Below are 24,317 nucleotides of genomic sequence, written 5' to 3'. Positions count from 1 at the left end.
ACAAGTATTTCTCATGTCTTAATTTATTTACAGGAGTAAAATCCAATGCACCCTCTTGGGTTACTTTGAACTACAAATCAAAACAAATTCTCCTGTGCAGCCCACCCACAAAATGTCAACTTTATTCCAGGAAATTCTAATGAAGCAAAACTTGTTAGCCTTCTTTTCAGAGACAACAGCGACCCCTGCTGGCGGTGGCACAGCTGCGAAATCTCCACCGAAACCTTGAAATTATTTGTTCCACCATAATACGGCCAGCTCAGAGATCGTGTTTATAAGAGATTTCTTGATCATGCAAAAATTAATTTAAAAAAATCATTAATGCTTAAACGGTTTGGTTTCCAGGCTGTGTTAAAAAACAAAAAACAAAACCCCTGACGATCCACACAGTGAATAATGACTGTTAACATTACTGTATCTTGCCTGACACACACAGGAGACATCTCCATGATGACGCCGAATTTCTCTGGTGTTCCTCATTCCATAGAGAATCATATCGCCTAATTAAAAAAACCTCAGAATATCCTGACATTTGAGATCACATCATTACTAGGTCAATAAAAATGATTTTCTATGTCATGTCTGCATGTTTTGTAGACGCAAATTCTCACCTTCCACGAATACATTCATATAACTGACACTAAATCTAATTGTTGGTAATTTATCAGGGCTGCTCCTCATCCAGTATGCCTGTTTAATCTTGAAAATTTAATCTTGACATCTTGATCAATGAGCTTCAACTAAAAATAATCCTGTCAGGTGAGGAATGTGGCATTCACGTCATTCAGTCTCTGGTGGCAGCTTCATGTGAGGTTCTGTGAGTTAAACCACATCAAATACCCCACAAAGCATCATTTTCGTAAGAAAATCGCTTGAAAGTGTCAAATATGTACGATTTACAATAATATCGCATATGCTAAATTCTCACACAGATTTTTAAAACTAGAAGAGTCATCGGTGTTTTTACAGTTGAAAGTAACAATCAGTGACCAGCCTTTGATCAACCCAGTATTGTATGCTAATTAACACTCATTTGTGTTTTGGTAAAAAGAATGTCTCCCATGTCGCAGCGTCATTAAACAAAAGAATTCGGTAATCGATAAAATTGATCGATTTCGACCTTTAACAATACGTTTTTACATGATTTCATCATCAGGCATGAGGATGCGGCATACGCCCCTTTGTTGACCCTTTTTTTTTTCAACTGCTCAGGAAGCTAATTGGTCCGTTGCGATGACGTCACAGATGGTATATAAACCACAACTTCCCGGTTGGTCCTTACCCTCAACCCCGGCTGTAGTTGCTGTGTGAGTGCCCGTGTGCTCCTGAGCTCGCTCGGGACACATTCTATAAAAAAAAAAAAAACTACAAAAAAAAACTAAAAATATAAAAAGAAAACCAAAAAGTCCTTTTTTTTCTTTTGCAACGAACCAGTGAAGCTCAACAAGACGCTCGAGGACCACAAGAGGCTAACCGTTGACTCCACGATACAATTTCATTCGACTCAGAACCGAGTCAGCGCGACGTTAGATTAACTTTTACTAAATTCGGATACAAGTTTTAAATCCGTTCGCTATTTTAGTAAATTATTTTTACTTTTAATACCGTTACTGACAAGTTAGCGGTTGAATTCTGCCCTGAATTGTCGCGACCTTTGCGGAGTCTAGAATTCGGACTGTCGCCGAAAACTTTGTAGCCTAGCTTCCGCTCGAGTTGTTTGCTAGCTTCCACAGCCGGCGAAGATGAACCCCAGCGCTCCCAGTTACCCCATGGCCTCCCTGTACGTGGGGGATCTGCACCAGGACGTGACAGAAGCCATGCTTTACGAGAAATTCAGCCCGGCTGGAGCTATCCTTTCGATCCGAGTGTGCAGGGATATGATCACCCGGCGGTCCCTCGGCTACGCCTATGTGAACTTCCAGCAACCGGCTGACGGTAAGTGCCTGATTAAGTGCCTGATTAAAAATAAAAACATCATGTCTGCTTGTAAATGTATGTCGATGATAAATGAATGTTCGCCACATGTGACTGCAGCCGACATGTTGTGGGTCGTGTATCCTCGGTTGAACCTCCCCAGCAGAGCAGTGAAGCACCATGTTAGCCCAGCCGTGCCTGCCCCAGCTGCACAGTTAGCGGGTAGCTATTAGCTAGTTACCGGTCGAGTGGTTTGTACCCGTTTATCTGCGGGCTGTCAAGACAAAACCCCTCCGGGAATCCTATAAAATATCCCCTCACAAGCTCGGGAAGCCAAAAATATCTCCCATCCACAACGTGTTTTCTGTCTATTAGCGATAACAGCACAGATCCACAGCTGCATTTAGTTGTCTTGGGCGTGTTTCTGTGTCTGACTGAGATACCGCTTTCTCTTTTCTGCTCAAAATTACAATATTACGTGGACTATGAAAAAATATCAAATCTACAAATACAATATACAAAGGAAGACATGCTTTTTTAAGTATTTTGGAATATATTAATAAGTTAATCACATTTTTGAAACAATGTTGTTATAGTCAGATTAACATGTAATAAGAATAGTTCAAACTAATACAGCAAGGTTGCCCCTAAATTACATGTGGTTAAAAGTTACATTGATTATACAATCATGCTTTTTACACTGTCTGTTGACATCTGAAACGTATTGGATTAACTGCAGCTTGGTCACATTGGGTGTTTTCTCCTTGGTTGGTAGCAGAAGCTAAAATGGCTGTAATTGTTGCCTCTTTCACGTGGTTGCTCAAGAGTGTCGCAACAGTCCCTTCTTAAGGATGCCTTTTTGCTTAACAATGCAAAGGTGGACCGACGCCTCTCCAAGGTGTGACCTTTCTATTGTGTGTCTTCAACCCAGCAGGGCCTGGGTCCAGTGTGATGCCTCTCATTTGCATCTTGTGTTTAACATGATAAAAAAACGCTGTTTGTCCTCTGTCCTTTGACAACTGGGCTCGGTCCTTCATCTTGATAAGGAATGACTGGAAGAACCAGAAACCCACTCAAGATAAACCAACCCACCTTGAAATATATTGATTAAGTCAGTCACATCTCTATGAACTAATCAACCTGTTTCCTGTCCTCTTCCTTCAGCTGAGCGTGCTCTGGACACCATGAACTTTGATGTGATCAAGGGGCGGCCCGTTCGCATCATGTGGTCGCAGCGGGATCCATCACTGAGGAAAAGCGGCGTCGGGAACATCTTCATTAAAAATCTTGACAAGTCCATTGACAACAAGGCTCTATATGACACCTTCTCTGCTTTTGGCAACATCCTGTCCTGCAAGGTAGGCGACTGGTGGTCAATGCCCTCATCTCACGTTTGACCAGAACTGGGGGCGGGGATGTTGTTACAGGGTAGCATTGTGTGTGACACGTTTGAACTAAAACAGTTCATTGTTAACTGATAAAATTGGAATCAAGATTCTTTAACCTGCATTGTCTGCAATTATTATTGACAAAATGTATCAGCTATTTCCAACAACAAGAACAGCGTAAATATCTTGATTAAACGCCTTTATTTAATTTATTTGCTCCGCATTCAACACATAATGCTTCTTTTAACGACAGCTACAACTCTAAAATAGCTGCCCCCACCTTCCCGAAAGAGAACACACTTGTAAATTAAGTGTTGTTTTAACGCCGTCTCAGACTTTTCCTGTTGATGCTAAATTTACATCAGGTGTCAGCGGCTGAACCTGACACAAAAGCACAAAAGAAATCAACTCATTCAAAACCTCCTAGATTAGATACAGAGGGGGTGGGGTGGGGGGGTCATGCTGTGGTCTGCTGTGGACTGTAACTAGGAGCTGTTCTTTCACTTTAACTTCTTTTTTGTACGTCCTTGTGTCTGCACACATTTATCGTACTAAGCATAGATTTTAACTACATTGCCTTCAAACATTTCTGGTGGTTTTGCTTCATTAAGCCACCGGAGGAGGGAGGAGGTGGTCAACTTTATTAATTCCCTTAATGGGGAAATTACTCTCTTTCACTCTATACATGACTTGTGTTAGATAAAGGATATATTTTTTGCAGGCCACTGAAACACACAACACACAAGGGGCCTGCAAGCATGCAGTTAGTCAACATAACACAACAGTACATGGGGAGGCAGAGTAAAGGGCAGCCACTTCTGGTAGTGTCCCAATTGAGGAACTTGTATGGGGACGGCGCCTTGCTCAAGGGTGCCTCGGCAGTGGCCGGGAGTGTGAGCTGACGCCTCCCACAGTCAGCAAACACTCCGAGGATGTTAGATGTCCGGCGGGAGCGGGAATCGAACCGCCGATGTCTGGTTGGAAGACCTCTGCTCTACCGCTGAGCCACTGCCGCCCCCCCTCCAACAGGATTGTTGGAGGTGACTGTGTCCTGTGTTGTATACGAAGATGGATATGCAGAGAATAAGGGAGAAAGAGCCATACTGTGTTCCTCAAAAGTAGTATTTTGTTACGTATTGCAAAAACAGTGTTGTTGTTAAGGTATTTAAACAGTTCTTGTGTCATGTTGTTGTTGTAAACAGCTAATAAATTTCCTATTTTTACAGTCAACCTAACACAAAGGACAATCAAGGTTAAATGGTTTTGCTTCCAAATGTATTTCTCAGTCTTTATAAGATTAAACACAATAATAAATGGATGTAGTTGTTTACCCTTAAATCCATAAAATAAGAATTTTTACCATGACCAGTTTCCCAGTAGGAGAAGCATCACATGACTATTCAGATGCTCTTACTGCATGTGTGTGTGTCCTAAAACCAGCATGTGTCTACTTTCCCTAAGGTGGTTTGTGATGAGAATGGCTCTAAAGGCTACGGGTTTGTGCATTTTGAGACTCAAGAGGCGGCCGAACGAGCCATTGAGAAAATGAACGGCATGCTGCTCAATGACCGAAAAGTGTAAGTGAATGCCTTGGTTTGTTTTTCCAACTGTGTTTGGTTCCCACTAATATGTGTGATGGAGAAGTAAAAAGATTCAGATGTATAAATCTACTTTATGTTGCCTCTGGTCTAACTGAATGTTGTATATTGATGCTTGAGTGCTTTGTTACTAAATGGAATACAATAAGGTTTGATCATCCTTAAGTTACTCATGCAGTCTGTTTAAAATGCACCATTGGCTTCACCTTTGTGATGAACCCAACGTTTATTACCATAATTATTCAGTGTGTGTTAAAATTCTGCAAATTGTTCTTTTCATAATTTAGATTTGTTGGTCGCTTCAAATCACGCAAAGAGCGAGAGGCTGAGCTGGGCGCTCGAGCCAAGGAGTTCACCAACGTGTACGTGAAGAACTTTGGTGAAGACATGGATGATGAGAAGCTCAGGGACCTCTTTAATAAATACGGTCAGTCGCTACCCCTGTGCACGATGGTTTGACCCTCGGGTGGGGGGGGTTAAATGTTGTTTTTCTAAAGGTTATTTCCGTCTCCTAGGAAACGCCATGAGTATCCGCGTCATGATGGACGACAGCGGGAAGTCTCGAGGTTTTGGGTTCGTCAGTTTCGAGAGGCACGAGGACGCCCAAAAGGTAAAAGGTGCACCAACCGTTTCACGTGACCCCTGGAAATATTGGTTCTCCTGCCCCCTAATATTTTATTTCGTGTTCTGTTTCGCTGCAGGCCGTGGATGAGATGAACGGGAAAGAGCTGAACGGCAAGTTGATCTACGTCGGACGTGCCCAGAAGAAAGTGGAGCGCCAGACGGAGCTCAAGCGCAAATTCGAGCAAATGAAACAAGACCGCTTGACTCGCTATCAGGTTCTTTTGGCTTTTGCAGTACAAAATTCACCAAATTACGTGTCTGCTTTTACCGTCTTGTCAGTCACACTGACGGTTTGCAGCTTCGTCAAATTCGGTGCTCCGTCTCTGGTGGGGTGCACCGGCCAAAATGGCTGCAACAGTAAATCTGTAGTTGATGGGCCCCAAATTTTATCATGGTGGATTGTGGGGATAAATCTATACTACAGACAAGGACATTCGACAATAAAGCAACACTGCAGTTGAATTATTTCCCCCTGATGTGTTGTTTTAAAAAGCTTTGTGTATGTTTTAAGGGTGTTAATTTGTACGTGAAAAACCTCGATGATGGGATTGACGACGAACGTCTGAGGAAGGAGTTTTCACCCTTCGGCACTATCACCAGCGCCAAGGTAGGATCCCAGCCGCATATCTCATGAGAGGATGTCTGCAAAACGCCTCATTTGATGCTACTGGTAGGATGTTGGTGTGTGTTTGATTTGATGGATTTTTAAATGTTTTTTTTACTCTCAGGTGATGTTGGAGGGCGGGCGCAGCAAAGGCTTCGGCTTCGTCTGTTTTTCTTCGCCGGAGGAGGCCACCAAAGCGGTGACAGAGATGAACGGACGCATCGTCGCCACCAAGCCGCTGTACGTGGCTCTGGCCCAACGCAAAGAGGAGCGTCAAGCCCACCTGACCAACCAGTACATGCAGCGCATGGCCAGCGTGCGCGCAGTGCCAAACCCGGTCATCAACCCCTACCAGCCAGCCCCGCCCTCTGGGTATTTCATGACAGCCATACCCCCGACCCAGAATCGTGCTGCTTACTACCCCGCTGCGGGACAAATGGCCCAGCTTCGCCCGAGCCCCCGCTGGGCCACCCAGAGCGTCCGGCCACAACGTGAGTATCCTCCTCAGCTTCATGACGCTGTCAAGGTGGATTCTGCGAACAAAATCGTTTGTTTTAACTTGTTGTTGAAGCCACTTCTTGTATTTTTTTTCTCCTGTTCAGATTTCCAGAACATGCCAGGAGCCATGCGTGCCTCCGCCCCACGCCCACAGACCTTTGGCCCCATGCGGCCCACCTCCCAGGTGCCCCGGATGATGTCCAACCAACGTGTCGGTCAGTCGCTCGAACCCAAATCGTCCGTCTTACGGCGCACGAAAGAACATTCAGGTTTTGGTCGACAACTGTGTTGACGTTTCTGACCCTCTGTCAACCCCTCCCCCACCCCCCTGCAGCCACTCAACCTATGGGGCCCCGATCATCCACTACAACAGCTGCTCCTGTGCGAGGAGTCCCTCAGTACAAGTACGCCGCCGGAGTCCGCAACACCCAGCAGCACATGACCGCTCAGACGCCAGTCAGTATGCAGCAGGTAGGAAACACGGGACCGCTGATCCGTTCTGGTGTCCGGTTGAGGAACAAATTAAAATGGGAGGGGCATTTAAAGACTTCCTGTCTGATTTCATTCCCTCCCCTCTAGCCTGCTGTTCATGCTCAGGGACAGGAGCCTCTGACTTCCACCATTTTGGCTGCTGCTCCGCCACAGGAACAGAAGCAGATGCTGGGTAAGTGTCACAATTTAAATACTATTACCAAACTGAATGAAGGAAACTCGGGTTAGTAAATTGTCACCCCCAAGAGGACCATCGGGGTCATAACACCCTCACGTGAGTGATATAGAGGGTAATTACAGGTATAACTGGGTGTTGATGGCGTCCTTTATAAACCCGACCTGCATATTTTTCCCTCCAGGGGAGCATCTGTTTCCATTGATCCACGTCATGCACTCAGGCCTGGCGGGAAAGATCACCGGAATGCTCCTGGAGATCGACAACTCGGAGCTGCTGCACATGCTGGAGTCCCCGGAGTCACTCCGCTCAAAGGTCAGCACAGAAGTCGATCTGATGTCAGGAAGAATTCTCTAGGAGCTATTTTGAAAAGGACAGGAGAGCAGAGAGTAGTTGTTTTTTTATGTCCATTGTTTTGGGTGAAAAAACTATCCTAGCTTTCTTTAAAATAAAGGATGTTTTAAATAAATTGCGGTTTGGCTGATGTGTTTTTGTTTTTCTCTGTAGGTGGAGGAGGCTGTTGCTGTTCTTCAGGCACACCAGGCCAAAGAAGCTGCACAGAAAACTGTGACAAACTCATCTGTTGTCCCGAGCGTCTAACTCCGAGAGACAACAAGTTTCTGCTTGGATACGGAGGGGGGTGTCTGGAGATCGAGGCCCCTCACGACGAGCTTTCTATTTATACGTTGCTGTCACCTGTTATTATATACATACTCATTCAAGTTTATTCACAACCGGCCAGTTTATGTCTACACTGTTTGCGTACAAGCAGATCGGCTTGTATTGGTGGGTGATGAAAATCCCATTTATGTTGCAATGGGACTTAAAAGATCCAAATGTCTGATGTGTTTTAGTGTCATGTTCACAGATGTGGGGGGGGGGGTGTTGAAGTCTGGCCGAGAGAAGAATTATGAAAAAGAAAAAGCCCAAAAAAATGGAAAGAAAGTGAATAAAACTCATTAAAAAGATATTTAAATAATATATTATTAAAATACAGAAAGTCTCCATCCAGGCCTGGTTGGAGAAAAAAAAGCAGAAAAACCTTGATGTTTTGTTAAGGATGGGTTTAACAGGAGAAATCTGTGATGAAGAAAAAAAAAAAATCTCAAAAGCATTCCTTTTTTTTTTTGCCATTTTTAACCCCTTTTTAAATGTTTTATTATGTCCTTACAAAATGTTTCATTATGTTTGCTTGCTTGAATTAAAAAAAAAAGTGAATTTGACTTGTCTGACTCATTTGTGGCTAGAGTTCCCAAAACTCTGACCAGTAAAAAATGAAAAAGACTGAATTTTGTTTTTCATGTTTTAATTTTTGCACCGAAGCAGAGACGATGTAAACGTTAACAATCCCCTAAAACAACGTTTTAGTCTGCATTTTCAAACCGGCCATTGAACACGAGCAGCTCGATCCACGACGGACGAGAAGAGGCACGTCTTCGTTTAAAGATGTCGATTTAGTTCTCGATCGCCTTCGTCTGTTCCGTGATCTTGGTGAAGATGGCTTCCATCTGCTTCTGCATCTCCGTCAGGATGGGCTGAACCTGAGCCTGGACAGATTCTCTCATGGGATTCACGTGTTCCTGCAGCTGAGCGGTCAAAGTGGCGATCTTCTCCTGAATCTGAGTGCCGAGGGTCGCCAGTTGTCTTTGGATTTGCCTGTGGGGTTAAAAAGAAATGAAATAATTTGTCTTATTCGACTGAAACTGGAGCTGATGCCTTCGCTGCACTCACTCAGCCTGGTTGGCCATATCGCCGCCGCTGCTGGAAAGCTGCTGGGTCAGTCTGGTCCTCATCTCCTCCAGTTGCTGAGTGATGGCCTGGAAATCAGGAAGGGCAGCATCTTGTGCCAGGCTTCCTGTTCGGATTCCAAAGACAACAAGCACTCGATATGTACAATTTTTTTATTTTAATCTCTTCATATTTGAATTTATGAAGGTTAAACTGCACCTTGTGCCAAAGCAAGCAGAACAACGGCGACGATGATGGAGAACTTCATGGCTGCTGAGTGGATACTACCTAAAGAGAAGGCATTAATTATTCTTTCTGGAGAAAGACGTTACTTTTTGTTTGTCCGTGGTCCAACAGAACTTCTCTTACAAATTTAAAGTTGAAAAAGAAAATGTAAACCTTGATTGAGATCTTTCTATTGCACTCAAAGTTGTTGTTTTTTTCTTAACTCGGGTGTATTTTGACTCGCCATCGGATGACACGCTGATAAAGGTTGTTCCAGGAATCCCAGGCTGGCGTTTTGCCACAAATTAGAAAAATAAATAATTATCTGAACTTTATCTGGCTTATCAGAGACGTCATGTCCACAGCTTCAGTGCAAATCTAGTGAACTTTGAGTTTGGAGTGTGTGTGTGGGTGTGTGTGTCCTCAAGGTCATGGATAGCTTTGATTCAATAATGAAAAAAACACTTAAAATCTTACACCCACATGGATTAATTGGGTTATTGCTGAGCATTTATAAACTTCAGGGTAAACTTTTCGAGTCATACAGTATATCAAATATACTGAATACTGTTCTGCTGGTTTGTTTTCAGTTCTTGAAGCACTTTTTTCCTCAGTTTTTCCTTAAGTCAGTTATTAGTGTGTTTAAAACTTTAAATTTAAAGAAAAGTCAAGAGAATCATGTTAAACACGTGTGAAAAATATGTGAAACTTTTGTAAATGGGTTAAAAATGAAGACAAGCTGAGGAACCGCTAATGATACGATGACTTCAGATAAGACACAACATTAAAAACTAAAATTAATGCAAATACAGGCTAATAATTTTAGAAAAAATTCAAATCAATTTGTCTAAGAAAACGGCACGCGTTAAATCCCATAAGAAAATCAGTTCAACTCACCTGAATGGCAGGATCTGAACGGGATGGGGCATCTGCATCCGACACACACTTCTTATAGAGCGGCGTGATGGTGCAGGACGGCGGTGATGAGCATCTGATTGGACGATACGAAAAAATAAAACGTCATTGGGTGTTTATTCTCAAAGTGACTCACAGTGCTGACCCTTGCTGTTCAGTGAGCCACGGGAACACTAGGTCAAAGTCCAACAGTCCCTGTGCTGACTGTCCAACACGCATCTTATCTTATTGATAAAATAACACTGAATCACCTCTAAGTCTGTATTTATGAGAGTAACATCAAGTGTAGGAGAATCATATGAATGTTGCCTCATTAGATTGAACAGATAGCATAACAGATAATGAGACTAAAGGTTATTATTATTTCATGGTATGGTATCTACTTTTTTTTATGTTCACCTTACTGCACCGATGACCTGTGACCGAAGAGTTAATGTTGTTTTAGTAAATGTTGCTTCATTTGGATGTCTAAAAATGATGACATAAGAACACAAATTAATACATATATCACATTTTATATCTGTCCTCAGGTAACGTTACAGCAAGTTTCAATGAGGCAAAAAATATCTACAAAAGCTGATATAATGCTGACTAATGCCTTAGCTTTTGCTCTCAGCTGTTATATTTTAATGACTCTCATATCATTGTGTTAGGATTGTCATTATACGCATGAATCATTCCTGTTAATTTGTGTTGATATAATTAAAACAGAATCACAGACTTTAACTCACATTCTGTGGATTGCTTTTGATTTCAGCACCTGATTTCAGCACCTGCTGCATTTTTCCCCCCAATAATTTTTAGCTTTTATCATAGATAACAGATCCAGAAGTCGATGAGTTTCAGTTATTTTTTAAATAGAGAGCAAGAACACTAACAGAATGATCTCAGTCAGCTGGGTTTTTTTTTGGGATGAATCCGTGTTTCACTCTCCACACCTTTCACCTCAGGCGTGTTATTGCTACCAGTCTATCTTTATGGTTGCCGTTTAGTAATTATCTCTCATTATCACTCCATCCCAGGGAGTAATAAACAGGAAGGAAATCACAATTCAGAAAAAAAACAAACCCCTCCATATGATTAGTGAACTCCAACACCGAGAGCTGGTTAATAAAACTATCAGTCTCTACTCATCAAGTGGGAAAGCCATGAGCTGGAGTTTTAAAAGTTAGATTTTGACTATAAAGCTTAGATGGAAACCAGATGTGGGAATGTTTTCAGCCAGCAGATACTCTCCCTGTTCACCAGAGGCCCACACTCCCCTTGTGGAGGCAGCTTGGGGTGTTTACGCCTCTAAAAACCAGAAAAAGAGCTCCACACGTGGAACCATATTTGCTGTGGTAAGCAAGGCATGCGTCATGTGATTCTATTATCAATCTATCACTGTGTAAGACGCCTGTTCCACTACTTTAAACAGCTCAGACAGTCTATTTCCCTTCATATAGCCCTGAGACAAATCCCGAGTCAATGTGAGACAATTAATAAAATTAAGAAAGTAAGAGTTGTAGCAAAAACATTTTCTGTTAAATAGATCGTATTGATATTACATATTTTTTGTGTGTTGTTTTGGTGAAATATTGGATTATTTTACATATTTTGGTTTGAAATTCTTATCGACTGTTGTGTCATTGCATGATGAGGACGTTGTGCCATATTTGGAAACCATACCCAACAACTTACTTTGTAATTTGGTGCCAAATCCACATCAAAATGTACTCAACTCAACTTTTCAAGATATGTTAGACACAATTCTGCAAACACATTTTTTGTTAAGACCCTGGCTTTTGTATGTGCAAAAACACATCAATCCAGCATTTGAAAAATAACTACAGACATCACTGAGCTACATATTAAATTCAAATAAACCCTTCAAATACCCTCCTTGAGCAAAGTGTATTTCACTGTTGTTGTTTCTCTTTCCCTTTTTAGTGCAACGTTCCATTTCTTATTTGCTTCTGTCTTTCCCTCATCCAACATGAATTTGTGAACTTATTGCTGTTCTAGACTCAGCTTGGGAAAAAGATTAATTCAATTTAGCTGCAAACTCATCTGGTGCACACGACACCAAGGCATGAATGAAAAATTACCCAACTTCCTGAAGGTCAACAATTTGAGGAATAAGGGGAGGTCCTAATTCCTCTTCAGCTCTTTGTCCTGCACAGTGTTGGTGTTCCACCAACTCAAAGTTAAACGGTCTCCTCTTACTTTATGTGATCTTTTCCACTTTTATAAAAGAGGCTCATTTATTTCACCCTCTGAAAAAGTAAACAGCCGCTCCACTTACAGGTTTTAATCACATGCTTCAGGCTGCAGAGCTGGAGCTGTAAAACCACACTGTATTTGTACACAGTTGGTGCTGGAGAACAGAGGAGGCTCAGGTTTCTGGACTTGATTTTTGTCCGACTTTCCACTGCTGCTTTCAGGTGCTGAACAGAATGTCGGAAATATTGGGATGTTCAAACAATCTGCCCTGTAAGAAAAAGCAAAATTCTTCAGAGGGATAATCTTTTCAACGTTTTGGTTCATGAGTTTTACTCACTTGTCTAACTCATGGTATTATTATTATCATACATATACACTTTACAGTAATAATTTTAAATACGTAAAATCGTGCTTTAATATATTTACAGCATTTGACACTCAAAACAACGATAATGTTACAATGGAAATAAAGCACATTGAACACGACACAATTTTACAGAAAATTTGATAGTCATAAATAATAAACCCACAAATAAAACAGGGTGAACTGAGATTAGGATTACCATGTGATTTAAGTAAAACAGAATTTTTTTGCCGCACAATGAATTGCGAAAAAAAAGAAAGAATAAAAAACACCATTACGTGTTTATATGTTTACAACAAACGACGTGATATACCTAATTTACAACTGTAATGATTGAAATCGACATCGGCTTTGTGGCTGCTGTGAATTGAAGTAAGAAAATACGACGCGTCCCTGAAGGCATCGTTTGACTGACAATCCCGCAGTCTAATTCAGAGTGAGGATGAATCGCGGCGCTGATGTGTGTCGACTGAACATCGGCTGACTACTTTTCACGCCTCCGGCCGACAAAAAAACCCGTTGTTTCACCTTCAGAAACCGCCCGAACACCTAAAACCATCGGGTTTAACGATCTAAATTACACACGGAGCCGTTTTCGCAGACATTACGCAGGGACAATGGAATCTAACGTTATCCCGGACAGCATCCGCCCTCAGCGGCTACAGCCAGGAATCGGACTGGGTTTGGGACCGACCGGGACCTTCCGCTCCTCGCTCCGTCCCGGGGTGACGGTTCCCATCGCTCCGCTTCTGCCCACCCCGGCCTCTTTATCCGCCTCGTCCGGGCCTCCTCCTCCGCCACCCCCGCTGCAGCTCCACAGCCTGTACGGCGGCGTCGGAGCCGGGCTGGGGCCGGCGGCCGGCGGACACTGCAACCCGGGGAACCCGGCGGTGCTGAAGGAGGCGGTGGAGGCGGTGGTCCGCAGCTTCGCCAAACACACGCAAGGTTACGGCAGAGGTAACGGAGTGACGCTAATCTGCGCCATTTGTCCGGTTTAAAGTTGGAAAAGGCCGCTTTTAACTGCGTCATTTGGAATATTAGCAACTAAAAGCAGATGCTAGCATGACATTCCTGTCATATTAGCTCGATTTTATCATTAAAAGTGTTTTTTTGGGGTGATTTAACGCATAGTTTTAAACACGTAAAGCAAAATAATATAGTAATAATTTACATTTTAAAGTCATTTTTAAACAACAACTTAGATGTAGAGGATAACAGAAAACAGAATTTTATTGAGTAAAATACCGATTATACACCCAGTAGAGATCATTATACCATCCAAACTATATTGTTTGTGGCGTATAGAATTACTTTTTTTTAAAGAAAAAATGGAAGAGAAATGTTTAAAATCATTTTTAAATACATTTCTGCACAATATGTTCCATTATATAAACTGTTTAATCTACAATGTCCTGTATTTATAGAGGATTAAACCACTTTGAGTGGTTCAGTATCAGTAAACATTTCCCATGATGCTTTGCTCTTTACTCATTCAAGCAATAATAATAATGATGATAATAATAATAATAATAATAATAATAATATAATAACATGGCATAGATGTGGAATACAGATCAGACTGTTACTGTACTTCAGAGTTTTAGAGCGTCCTCTAAAAACATTAAACCAGGATGTTTTACGTCGACAGTTGGAGCTTATTCAAGTGTTCTGTTCTGTTCTGTGTTAAGAGGATTTACTTCCAAAAGATTGACCTCCGGTGCTGCACTAACACCTCTTCCCTCCTCCATCCTACTTTACACCGTCAGCATTGGCAGCACCATTGACTGCTTTCTAAGGACAATAATTTACATAGTCTGAAACTTACTTGAACCTTGTCCTGTCTAGCACTTTTACAGAAAGAGACCTGAATTGGAATCCTTTATTCTGTTATATTATAAAGTAATTCATATTTTCTTACATTTTCCCTCACAGTATAATCATTAACAAGGCATTACAGGTTAATTAAAAGCTTTCATTCATAATTCTATTTTTACTTTCCCCTGTGGAACATTTGTCTGTGGAGAGCTGGATGTGAGTCTTAGCCAACACCATTGTCATGCCGTCCTCCGTTATCCCCTAGTATTTCCTGTTTCTCTCTGCTTTATCTTTCAGGACATGCAACCTGAACTCTTTAAATGCTTTAAAAAAATCAGAAAATCAGGATATTAATTCACATTTCAACAAAATGGAATACGATGGAGTGTGATGTTAAAACAGCTGTTGATTGTCATGATTAAGAATATGTTTTGTAATATTTTAACCGCTTCGTGAGAGCTAGAATTGAACTATCTGTTTTCACAGTGAGAACCCAGCTGGAAAGAGACAAGAGGCACCAGAAGTCGAACAGCCGTGTATAATTTTGGCTGCGATCATGTCTCCCTGCAGAGCCAAAACTTAAATTATCATCCCGACTCAGTCGTAAATTTCATTATTTTATTGCTTCTCTTTGTTGTTGTCGTTTCCTTTCTCGACGGCGGCAGGAATGTAACTCTGACATCGAGTGAAGAGTCGAGTGAAGAGTCTGTTTCTTTAAGCAGCTCTTTTGGGATGATGCGTATTTTCCTAAATAGTTTTGAGGAAAAGCCCCTGGCATCTGTCCCCCTACCCCGACTCGGCTCTTTCCATGTTTAGCGAGGATGTTACGGTGATTAATGGCGCTTAAATCACCAAAATCACTCGGGATCGCATAAATAATGAATGAAAAGCCTAGTAATAACCCACTGCCTCTTATTTCTCCACACTCCAGTGAACGTGGTTGAAGCTCTGCAGGAGTTCTGGCAGATGAAGCTCACCAGAGGGGCTGACTTACGGAACGGAGCTCTTGTTGTTTACGAGATGGTCCCGTCTAACAGCCCTCCATACGTCTGCTACGTTAGCCTTCCTGGTGGCAGCTGCTTTGGAAGTTTCCAGGTACATTAGCATTGGCGTTATTATTATTATTAGATCATTGAAAATGTAGTTCATGCATCTTAAAATTATAATGATTGGACTCTAACTCTCCACAAAATCAACAGAAGAAAGACAGTCTTTAATCATCTTGGTTCAAGCTAACAAATTCAAACTTATTCTTCCAAATTTCAATGCAAAGATAAATTAAAGTGTGAGGAATCAGCAGGCTTGAACACATATTATCACTGCCCGTCTGTAGCTTTGTGTGTCTGTGCCTCTGATTGTATGCAAATGCATCCGATGTTCGACAGTTCTGTCCCACGAAGGCCGAGGCGAGACGCAGCGCCGCCAAGATTGCTCTGATGAACTCTGTTTTCAATGAACATCCATCTCGTCGCATCACGGATGACTTCATTGAGAAGAGCGTCAGCGAGGCTCTGGCTTCCTTCAATGTGAGTTAGATGTTATTCCTGACGGAACTACACATGTCAGACATTACTTGATGTGATAATTGATGCTTGGAAAGAGAGTAATGGAAGATTTCTTTGCCTTGAATTTCTTGCTAAAGTTACACTTAAACAGAAAGAAACAGAAAGACAGAACAAAGAACTTCAAGGAGACGTACTTCAGATGTTATTTTTTTGGCAGACCTCCTCCAAGTTTCATGCTGCATATAACCCAGATTGTCTGGAGGCTGAAGCTTTAGAGCCATTGGACATTCCAAAAGAACAATGATCCCAAGCATACCTCAAAACCCACCAAGGACAGAGTCCTTAAGAAGTCCTGGAACTCTCTAGACCAGCTGTCACAATCTCCGGACTTTAATCTTGTGGTAAATCTCTAGTGGGATTTTAGGAGAGCAGTTTTAGCGTGTAAACCAGAATTATTACAGAAGTGGAGACCTTAGTCCAGGAGGAACGGACTGAGATTCCTCAGGAACGCGGAAGCTGATGAGTTTGCAGCAGCAGCTAAAGAGTGTCTCCAAAATACTGAATGTCATTCAGTGGTTTAATCATTTTAAACCTTTGTATTATAAACTGCACTGAGCCGATCAACCCTTTAGGTTTGAATTGATTTTAAAAAAAACTGCTCCATAAATGATATATTTTGCCGGATAATCTAATTATTGAAAGTGATTGATTTTCCTTCTGACTATATACTTAACCAAACTTCTTGGCCCACTTCTTTCCACTGACACCTTTGCTTTTCACAGGGAAACAGAGAAGAGGCTGACAATCCCAATACAGGAATCGGGGCTTTTCGCTTCATGCTTGAGTCCAATAAGGGAAAATCAATGCTGGAGTTTCAGGTGCATAAAGCTTCACAAACACATGCGTTGCATTTTATGTAATGGTGCATAATTTTACACTAGCTTTAAAAGATTTCTAAAAATTGTTTTTGCATGTTTTAGATTTATTATATAGGACCAAAAATAGGTCCTATATATGACTTGTTCATCTTTATGTAATAATATGGAATCTGAATCCAGAACTCCTCAGAAAAAAGGAAGTCTGGAAGAAGTGTTTGTATTTGTCAGAGTTTGATGATATATTGTGTAGCCATGTTTGTCGTCCAGGAGCTGATGACAGTGTTCCAGCTGCTGCACTGGAACGGGAGTTTAAAAGCCATGAGAGAACGACAGTGTTCCCGACAGGTACTGCAATTATATAGATTGGATCAATTATTCAAGTACAGCTGGGAATCTCATCACTTCTCATCAAGGTCCTGAACAAACAAAATGAAATACTGCACAACTGGTTCAGAAATATTTCACATGTTTGTCCTCACCAAAAGTGAGAAAATTACCCTTAAAGCAGCTGTGACCTGGAAAATAATATATGGAAAAGTGTTGAAGAAAGATAAATATTTCCACCAGTGTTGATGCTTTCCTACTTCAGAATCCACTTCCTGAGATTTTTTTTCCAGCCATGACCAAAGATGATTTAAATTTGACAGACGTCTTAATGTTCTGGCTTTGATACGAATGGATTTCTTCTAATTCCAGGAGGTGCTGGCTCACTATTCCCACCGGGCTCTGGATGACGACATGCGCACCCAAATGGCTGCTGACTGGGTGAACCGCGAGCAGAGCGTGGCGAGCACCATCGCGCAGGAGTTGGCGATGACAGAGCGAGAACTGGAGGACGCCAGGCTGGCGGGCAGAGAACTTCGTTTTTACAAAGAGAAGAAAGACATCCTGATGTTAGCGGTCGGCCAACTCAGCGCCGCCAACTCCGCCACGCTGCCCTCACACTAAACCTGGTCTGATCTGCCTTCACGTTCCCGGTAACAGTAGTGGCGACTCCATAAAGGTGATATTGTATGACATTTATTTTGTCCAGGTAATCCGGCCTTGACTTAGACTATACACCTCTTTGCAGCTATATCTGATACCTCTTTGTGCCTCGTGATTACAGGATAACCGTTGCTACTTTATACAAAGAAACCTAAATGTGCTTGGCATACCAGACGACTGAGGTTTACGTGCTTTTTCACAATGTCGTAATGTGTTTACTCGAACGTAGACCGACACAAACAAAACCTTTCTTTCATCACTGAATACAACAGAAGTCGATCACTTTTGCTTAAAGCTAAGATCATCTGACAGGAAAATAACTCGATGTGTTTCATGCAGAATATTTCTAAAATACCACTGCAAACTCAGCAAAAGCCTGAAATATCTCAACTAAACTCCCCCAAAACCACACTTCTGCCAATGTAACGTTAATATGTAGAAACCGTATCCTCAGTTAACCCTAAAAAAATGTCATCAGGTGTCTGATTGCTCTGATAGCAGCTCAGAATTTAGATAAATCAGACAGTTCCTATACATTTCTTTTATTTGTGAAGGCTTTTAACTATTTTAGTGTCCGTGCTATGCCTGGTGACTATGACACTAGCTGAATGTATGTTTTTAGTGCGCTACCCACTAAAGGATCTGCTAAGTGAGCGAGGAAGGTCAGCACTTAAACTATAAGTTACTCTTGTGGTTGGATTAAAATGCGATGACCAAAACATGAGCTGAGGGTTTTATAAAATCTGATTCACCTCGAGTGGATCGTTTCGCAATCAATGCAAAACAGTATCAGCACTTGTGCTAAAGTGTTTTTTGACATGCTGCAAGCACAGTGTGTCTGTGAGCACTGCTAGTGCGTGGCTAAAAACAAAGTATGTAACTCGCACTTATTGCCTTTTTACTTATTTTGTATGTTGAAGGACCTAATTGTGTTTATTCTGTAAATGTGATATCTGTATCTATCTCAGATGTATTGAGTACATAAGAAGGATGAAGGCGTTTCAATGAGCAGCCTTTCAAGGACCCCGTTTAATGGAAGTGACAATAACTCTTTTTCCAGCTGAACGTTGATATAAACAGCGAAATGCAATGATGCTAAATTTGAATATAATACAGCTTTTATTACTTTATTGCTGGGATCATTGTGCCTTGATGAGATTGGTGACACATCGGTTTGATAAGTAAAAAGACACGCAAAGTTCTTTTCATTTAATGAGGTCTTTGAAGGAAATTCCATTATTCTTTACAATGTTTTTGTCATTACCTGGAAATGTAAGTTCATACACTACATTCTATATTACTGTTACAGTATCTGAAAGGTATAATTCGTCTTTTGAGGAAATTTGTTTATTCCCCTTCTGGTGGAGTTTCTTATGGAGAGAAGAAGACTGAAAAACACAGAAAATGCCAGACTGACCGTGTCTAAAGGTAATAAAATGTGTCTTCTGGCACCCATAAATCTCCTCTAGCTCGACACAAGAAAGAAGGAACATGCTTATTCTTAAAATTTCAAAGTATCCTATAAATATGTTACTCGACAAGTAGGTTATTACTGGTTTATTAAATCGTACTACATGTGGTATACATTTATTATCTTGAAATATTGTTTGTTTGGTACTCAGCCTGTATGTGTGCAGCACAAGTAGGACATTATTTCTTTTCACATGTATCTTCTTTGCAAAGATGATGTAGCCGAGGAGTCAGAATGGACCTTTGATATAGAGAACACATCAGCAACACAGTTCTGCCACCCTTACAAATTATTTTCCATAATCAGTTATCTGAAGATATGTTTTACGAGTTCAGCAGTGATTGTATCATCACATGAATCAAAGTTAAGTCCAACTTAGGGACATCGTGTGTAATAAGAACAGACTCAGGTCAGAGTTGAAATGTAATTATTAGAATAACTCAAAAAGTATTTGTGACCTGGTTACAGGAATGTGATTTGAGATCTTGAGTTTTGTTTTTTTGTGCTTTTTAAAAAAAAAACATTTATCTTTTAATTTAGCTGCTTATTGTGTGTATTTTTCGACTGCAGGCCAATAGTCTCAGAGCTTTCGTCTGACATATGCCTTTGAGCTGTCTTTGTGATCGTTATCAATGAACGCTCTTTTAAGCAAAATATTTTTTACTATGCATTTTATAAAAGGAACTTCAACTTTTCTTTTGGCTTTGATGCATGATGTGTGTATTTTTATTTTTTATATGTTTCATATTCAATACAGTATTGTTTTGTAAGTGTGTTTCTGAGGCCCTAATTGTATGTGTTTTCTATGAGCACTTTGTATTCCTTGTTTATACTTTTAGTAGATTTATATGATCTAATAAATTTACAAATATTGATGAATTTGTCACTGAATTTGCGTCACTGCTTAGAACCATAAGAAACTCAATCCTTCTGAACAGCTACTGAGAACTGATTTGATTTTATGAATATACTGTAATTTGTATTTAAAAGTATAAAAGTAGGTTTCATAAACATTCACTAATGTCCAGGTATTCCACATTTACAGTTAACTAATTCCATCTTAAAATAATTAAACTTTAAAATAATTAGTTGAACTGAGGAAATATAGAACACTATCATGTAATGTTTAGCCCTACCTATTTTATTTTATTTTGTTTTATTTTATTTTATTGTATTTTATTACTTCCGCCTCCGGCGCACAGACCGGAAGAGGCGGAGCCACATTTACGGACGCTTATCCTGCGTTCATTCAACATGGCAGCGGGACCGATTTCAGAAAGAAACCAAGGTAAAGTCATGGTAATATCTTTATCTGTTGTTTTTTTCAATCAACTGCTTGTAGTTTTTAACTTCTACGAACTCATCTTATTTTTATGAAACCCACTGACCGGGTTGTTTATTAATTATCCTTGGTAAACAACCGGTCGATCACATGGAAGTGCTCATTTTTCGTTAGCTTGAGTTACTACTATTCAACTCATTCAGTAAATGACCTTGAATTATGTTTTTATTATTATTATTATTCTTATTTGCTTCCTCAATTATAATCTAACTGTAGCTTCATCTTATAATTGTTTCAGTGCTAGTGACTTATTTGTATCTGAGAAGCAGAGGGACGTCCTGTTGGCTAACTGCTAATGATAGCCTCGCAAGCTAACGGTGTAACAGAACCTGCTGTAGTTTAACCTGAAGACGTGATGACAGTGATTTCTTTTGTTGTGCTAATATTTGTCTTTCTACATATAATTTAACAAGTTATGGAGACAGTCAGCAAACGGTACCAAAACAGCCTTTTTCTGAGAAAATGCATCCATAAAACCTGGCTGATACTGAATTGGCATTGCCATTTTATTTAGTTTTTAAATATTAATATCACCATAATGAAATTTTTATCATTGTTTCTTCCAAAATGATTTGCAGCCAATGTGAAAGGATATATCTTCCTACAGCTGCTTATAATGCATCTGCAGTTATTTCAGAACAAAAACTTATTGAGTATGTGCACACAGACAAGGACTTCGTATTTAAAAAAAAAAAAATCAAAAGTTTTGTACTTGACTTTTAATTCTTACTCTTTCAGATGCTACTGTATATGTCGGCGGCTTGGATGAGAAAGTGTCCGAGCCTTTACTGTGGGAGCTTTTCTTGCAGGCTGGTCCTGTGGTCAACACACACATGCCAAAAGACAGGGTCACTGGCCAACATCAAGGTGGGCTTCATACAGAATTCTGTAACATGAAGGTAGTAAGATGTGGGAATAAGACTATCCACTAAAAAAGAACAAATCTTACTCATCATATGAGGTAAATAACGTTCATGTAACTGTGTTTTCCTCAGGTTATGGCTTTGTTGAGTTCCTCAGTGAAGAAGATGCTGACTACGCCATTAAAATTATGAATATGATAAAGCTCTATGGCAAGCCAATTCGCGTTAATAAGGCCTCGGCGCACAACAAAAACCTGGATGTGGGTGCTAACATTTTCATCGGTAACCTCGACCCGGAGATTGACGAGAAACTGCTCTACGACACATTCAGTGCCTTTGGCGTGATCCTCCAGACGCCAAAGATCATGCGAGACCCAGATACCGGCAACTCCAAAGGTTACGCTTTCATCAATTTTGCCAGCTTTGATGCTTCTGATGCCGCCATCGAGGCCATGAACGGCCAGTACCTCTGCAACAGACCCATCACCGTGTCCTACGCCTTCAAGAAGGATTCCAAAGGAGAACGACATGGATCGGCTGCGGAGCGACTCCTGGCCGCACAGAACCCGCTGTCCCAGGCCGACAGGCCTCATCAGCTGTTTGCAGACGCTCCACCACCACCGACCGCTCAGACGCCGGTCCTCACTGCAATGGGGTCTGCAATGCCCATGCCAGGTATGGAGGAAATACGATGGAACGTGGAGTATATGTTTAAACATAGAGGATATTCTATGGCTTTTTCTGTTAGCTCCTTTGTCCTTTATTCTGCCATCCACGTGTGATTCTTTATAAATTTAAGCTTCAAACTGTTTTCTGGGATGTTGGTGTGTTTCACCTCGTCAATAGTGGCCCCTGATTTAAGATTTTTGATTTAGTATGTAATATGGTTAAAGTCATAAGCGCACACAACACATTATGTACCGCTGATGAGATCAGATTAAGGTCAATTTGATAAAATCTAAGGTCACGTCAGCTGTTAAAATATGTGAACTCGTCTTGTTTCTGTGCAGGCATGCCTCCTCCAGGGTTCCCCCCTGTTCCTCCTCCTGGATCGATGCCTCCAGCAATGCCCCCCTCCATGGCCATGCCTCCAAATGCAGGGGCGCAGGGTCCGCAGGGTGGCGGCGGCGGGCCTCCGCCTGGACCACCTCCCTTCCCTCCAGGCAACATGCATCCAGGTAACAGATTGCAAAACGCTTGAAAAGCTTCCCTGGAGGCTGGAAGTAAATAATCATTTACAGATAATATTTTAAACCCTCCAGTGCAGCCACACATGTTAGAATTTCCTGTTTGCTTTCAGGTATGCCACAGATGCCCATGCCCCCTCCTGCTCCTCCAGGCATGGTGCCTCCTCCTCCGGCTCCCCCAGGATCGAATCAAGCACGGGCGCCGCCACCCCCTGGTATTCCTCCTCCGCCGCCAATGGGCATGCCGCCCAGAGCGCCATTCGGACCTCCTATGGGTGAGCGCTCTCTGAATCTCTTTTTCTGTCAAGAGCACAGATGGTGAGAGAAGCGGATCCTCGTATTTTCTGATCAACGACCTTTAAGAATTGGATGAAAAATAGACACAATGGAGATATTCTGTTTGGATTTTGTTAATCCAGATATTTCATTGGTTCTCCGTCTGTCAGGTCCACCTGTGCCTCCAGGGATGAGAGGACCTCCTCCACCGATGCCTCCCCCCGGCTACGGCGCTCCTCGTCCTCCCCCCTTCGGCTTCCAGAGAGGACCCCCAATGCCTCCCAGACCTCCCGGCGTCCCGCCTCGCGTTCCACTGAGAGCGCCGTTGCCTCCCTAATCCATCCTCGATGGCTGAAACGAGCTGTCGGTTTAATTCTGTCTTTGTTTTTTAAGAAAAAAACAATGTTAGAATAATTTAACCACCTCTGTTTTTTGTTGTTGTTGTTGTTGTTGTTGTTTTTTCTTTTCTTTTGGGCCATTGTACAGATGAAGACATTTGACAAATAAACTTTTTAGTACTATCTGTCTTGTGATTCTTCATGATCAAATTGAAACTTACATGTCTGCTTCAAAAGTAACACAGGCCGTGTGCATTTTGATTTTATGACATTTATGTATCCGACATTTATGTTTATGGATTTATCTTTTCATGATGTTCCCTCATAGAATGGGATGGGGGGGGGATTCCATTTTCAAAAGTGTCTTGGTTTCCTCCCTCCCTACACTTGTGAGTTTGTAAAATGAACTCACCAGCTGCTTTATTAAGAACACCTGTCCAACTGCTTAATGTCTAATCAGCCAATCACATGGCCCCTTGGTAGCAACTGATCATCGTTGCAACATCACAGCCTACCTGAGTTTTATTGCTAACCATGTCCATCCCTTTATGACCACAGTGAACCAATTTCCTGATGGTTACTTCCTGGATGACACCATGTCATAAAGCTGGAATCATCTCAGACTGGTTTCTTAACTTCACTTTATGCAAATTGCTCCATATTCATCAGATCTCAATCCAATGGAGCACCTCTGGGATGTGGTGGAACAGGAGATTCACATTATGGATGTGCAGCTGACAATTCTGCAGCAACTGTGTGATGCCATCATGTCAATATGGACCAAACTCTCAGAGGAATGTTTCCAGGACCGCATTGAATCAATACCGTGAAGGATTAAGGCAGTTCTGAAGGTAAAGGGGGGGTCCAACCCGGCACTAGCAAGGTGGCTGGTGAGTAAAAGAGTCCAATTTTGCATCACTGCCAGAAG

At 41.5% G+C, this 24,317-nt stretch overlaps 4 protein-coding genes and 1 non-coding gene across 5 annotated transcripts; 4 read left to right on the top strand and 1 right to left on the bottom strand.

The window, feature by feature from the left end:
• The first annotated feature begins 1,290 nt into the window (after positions 1-1,290).
• On the top strand, positions 1,291-8,516 carry LOC137606922 (polyadenylate-binding protein 1A-like). Its single transcript, XM_068332263.1, has 13 exons — positions 1,291-1,935; positions 3,079-3,272; positions 4,764-4,879; positions 5,188-5,327; positions 5,416-5,510; positions 5,602-5,739; positions 6,036-6,131; positions 6,253-6,619; positions 6,731-6,841; positions 6,961-7,097; positions 7,206-7,290; positions 7,478-7,608; positions 7,801-8,516. The coding sequence occupies exons 1-13, from the start codon at positions 1,743-1,745 to the stop codon at positions 7,891-7,893; spliced, it is 1,896 nt and encodes a 631-aa protein (XP_068188364.1). The 5' UTR covers positions 1,291-1,742; the 3' UTR covers positions 7,894-8,516.
• Positions 5,818-5,954, top strand: LOC137607920 (small nucleolar RNA SNORA5). Its single transcript, XR_011038083.1, has one exon. It is a non-coding gene; the product is annotated as a small nucleolar RNA SNORA5 (small nucleolar RNA).
• Positions 8,517-8,582: 66 nt separating the features above from the next.
• LOC137606924 (type-4 ice-structuring protein LS-12-like) lies at positions 8,583-12,631 on the bottom strand. The gene is made up of 5 exons (XM_068332266.1): positions 12,446-12,631; positions 10,144-10,237; positions 9,241-9,309; positions 9,025-9,148; positions 8,583-8,949 (listed from the first exon to the last, which is right to left on the bottom strand). The coding sequence occupies exons 3-5, from the start codon at positions 9,287-9,289 to the stop codon at positions 8,748-8,750; spliced, it is 375 nt and encodes a 124-aa protein (XP_068188367.1). The 5' UTR covers positions 9,290-9,309; positions 10,144-10,237; positions 12,446-12,631; the 3' UTR covers positions 8,583-8,747.
• Positions 12,632-12,789: 158 nt separating this feature from the next.
• lix1l (limb and CNS expressed 1 like) lies at positions 12,790-20,258 on the top strand. The gene is made up of 6 exons (XM_068332264.1): positions 12,790-13,684; positions 15,474-15,637; positions 15,928-16,068; positions 16,830-16,925; positions 17,193-17,270; positions 17,622-20,258. Exons 1-6 carry the CDS (start codon positions 13,345-13,347, stop codon positions 17,871-17,873), a joined length of 1,071 nt encoding a protein of 356 aa, XP_068188365.1. The 5' UTR covers positions 12,790-13,344; the 3' UTR covers positions 17,874-20,258.
• A 342-nt stretch (positions 20,259-20,600) lies between these two features.
• sf3b4 (splicing factor 3b, subunit 4) lies at positions 20,601-23,572 on the top strand. The gene is made up of 6 exons (XM_068333389.1): positions 20,601-20,671; positions 21,464-21,592; positions 21,721-22,263; positions 22,599-22,766; positions 22,889-23,050; positions 23,222-23,572. Exons 1-6 carry the CDS (start codon positions 20,638-20,640, stop codon positions 23,386-23,388), a joined length of 1,203 nt encoding a protein of 400 aa, XP_068189490.1. The 5' UTR covers positions 20,601-20,637; the 3' UTR covers positions 23,389-23,572.
• The last annotated feature ends 745 nt before the right edge of the window (positions 23,573-24,317 follow it).

This window comes from Antennarius striatus, chromosome 14 (genome assembly GCF_040054535.1).
Source record: "Antennarius striatus isolate MH-2024 chromosome 14, ASM4005453v1, whole genome shotgun sequence".
NCBI classification, from domain to species: Eukaryota; Metazoa; Chordata; class Actinopteri; order Lophiiformes; family Antennariidae; genus Antennarius; species Antennarius striatus.
This window is presented reverse-complemented; position numbering and strand designations above follow the sequence as displayed.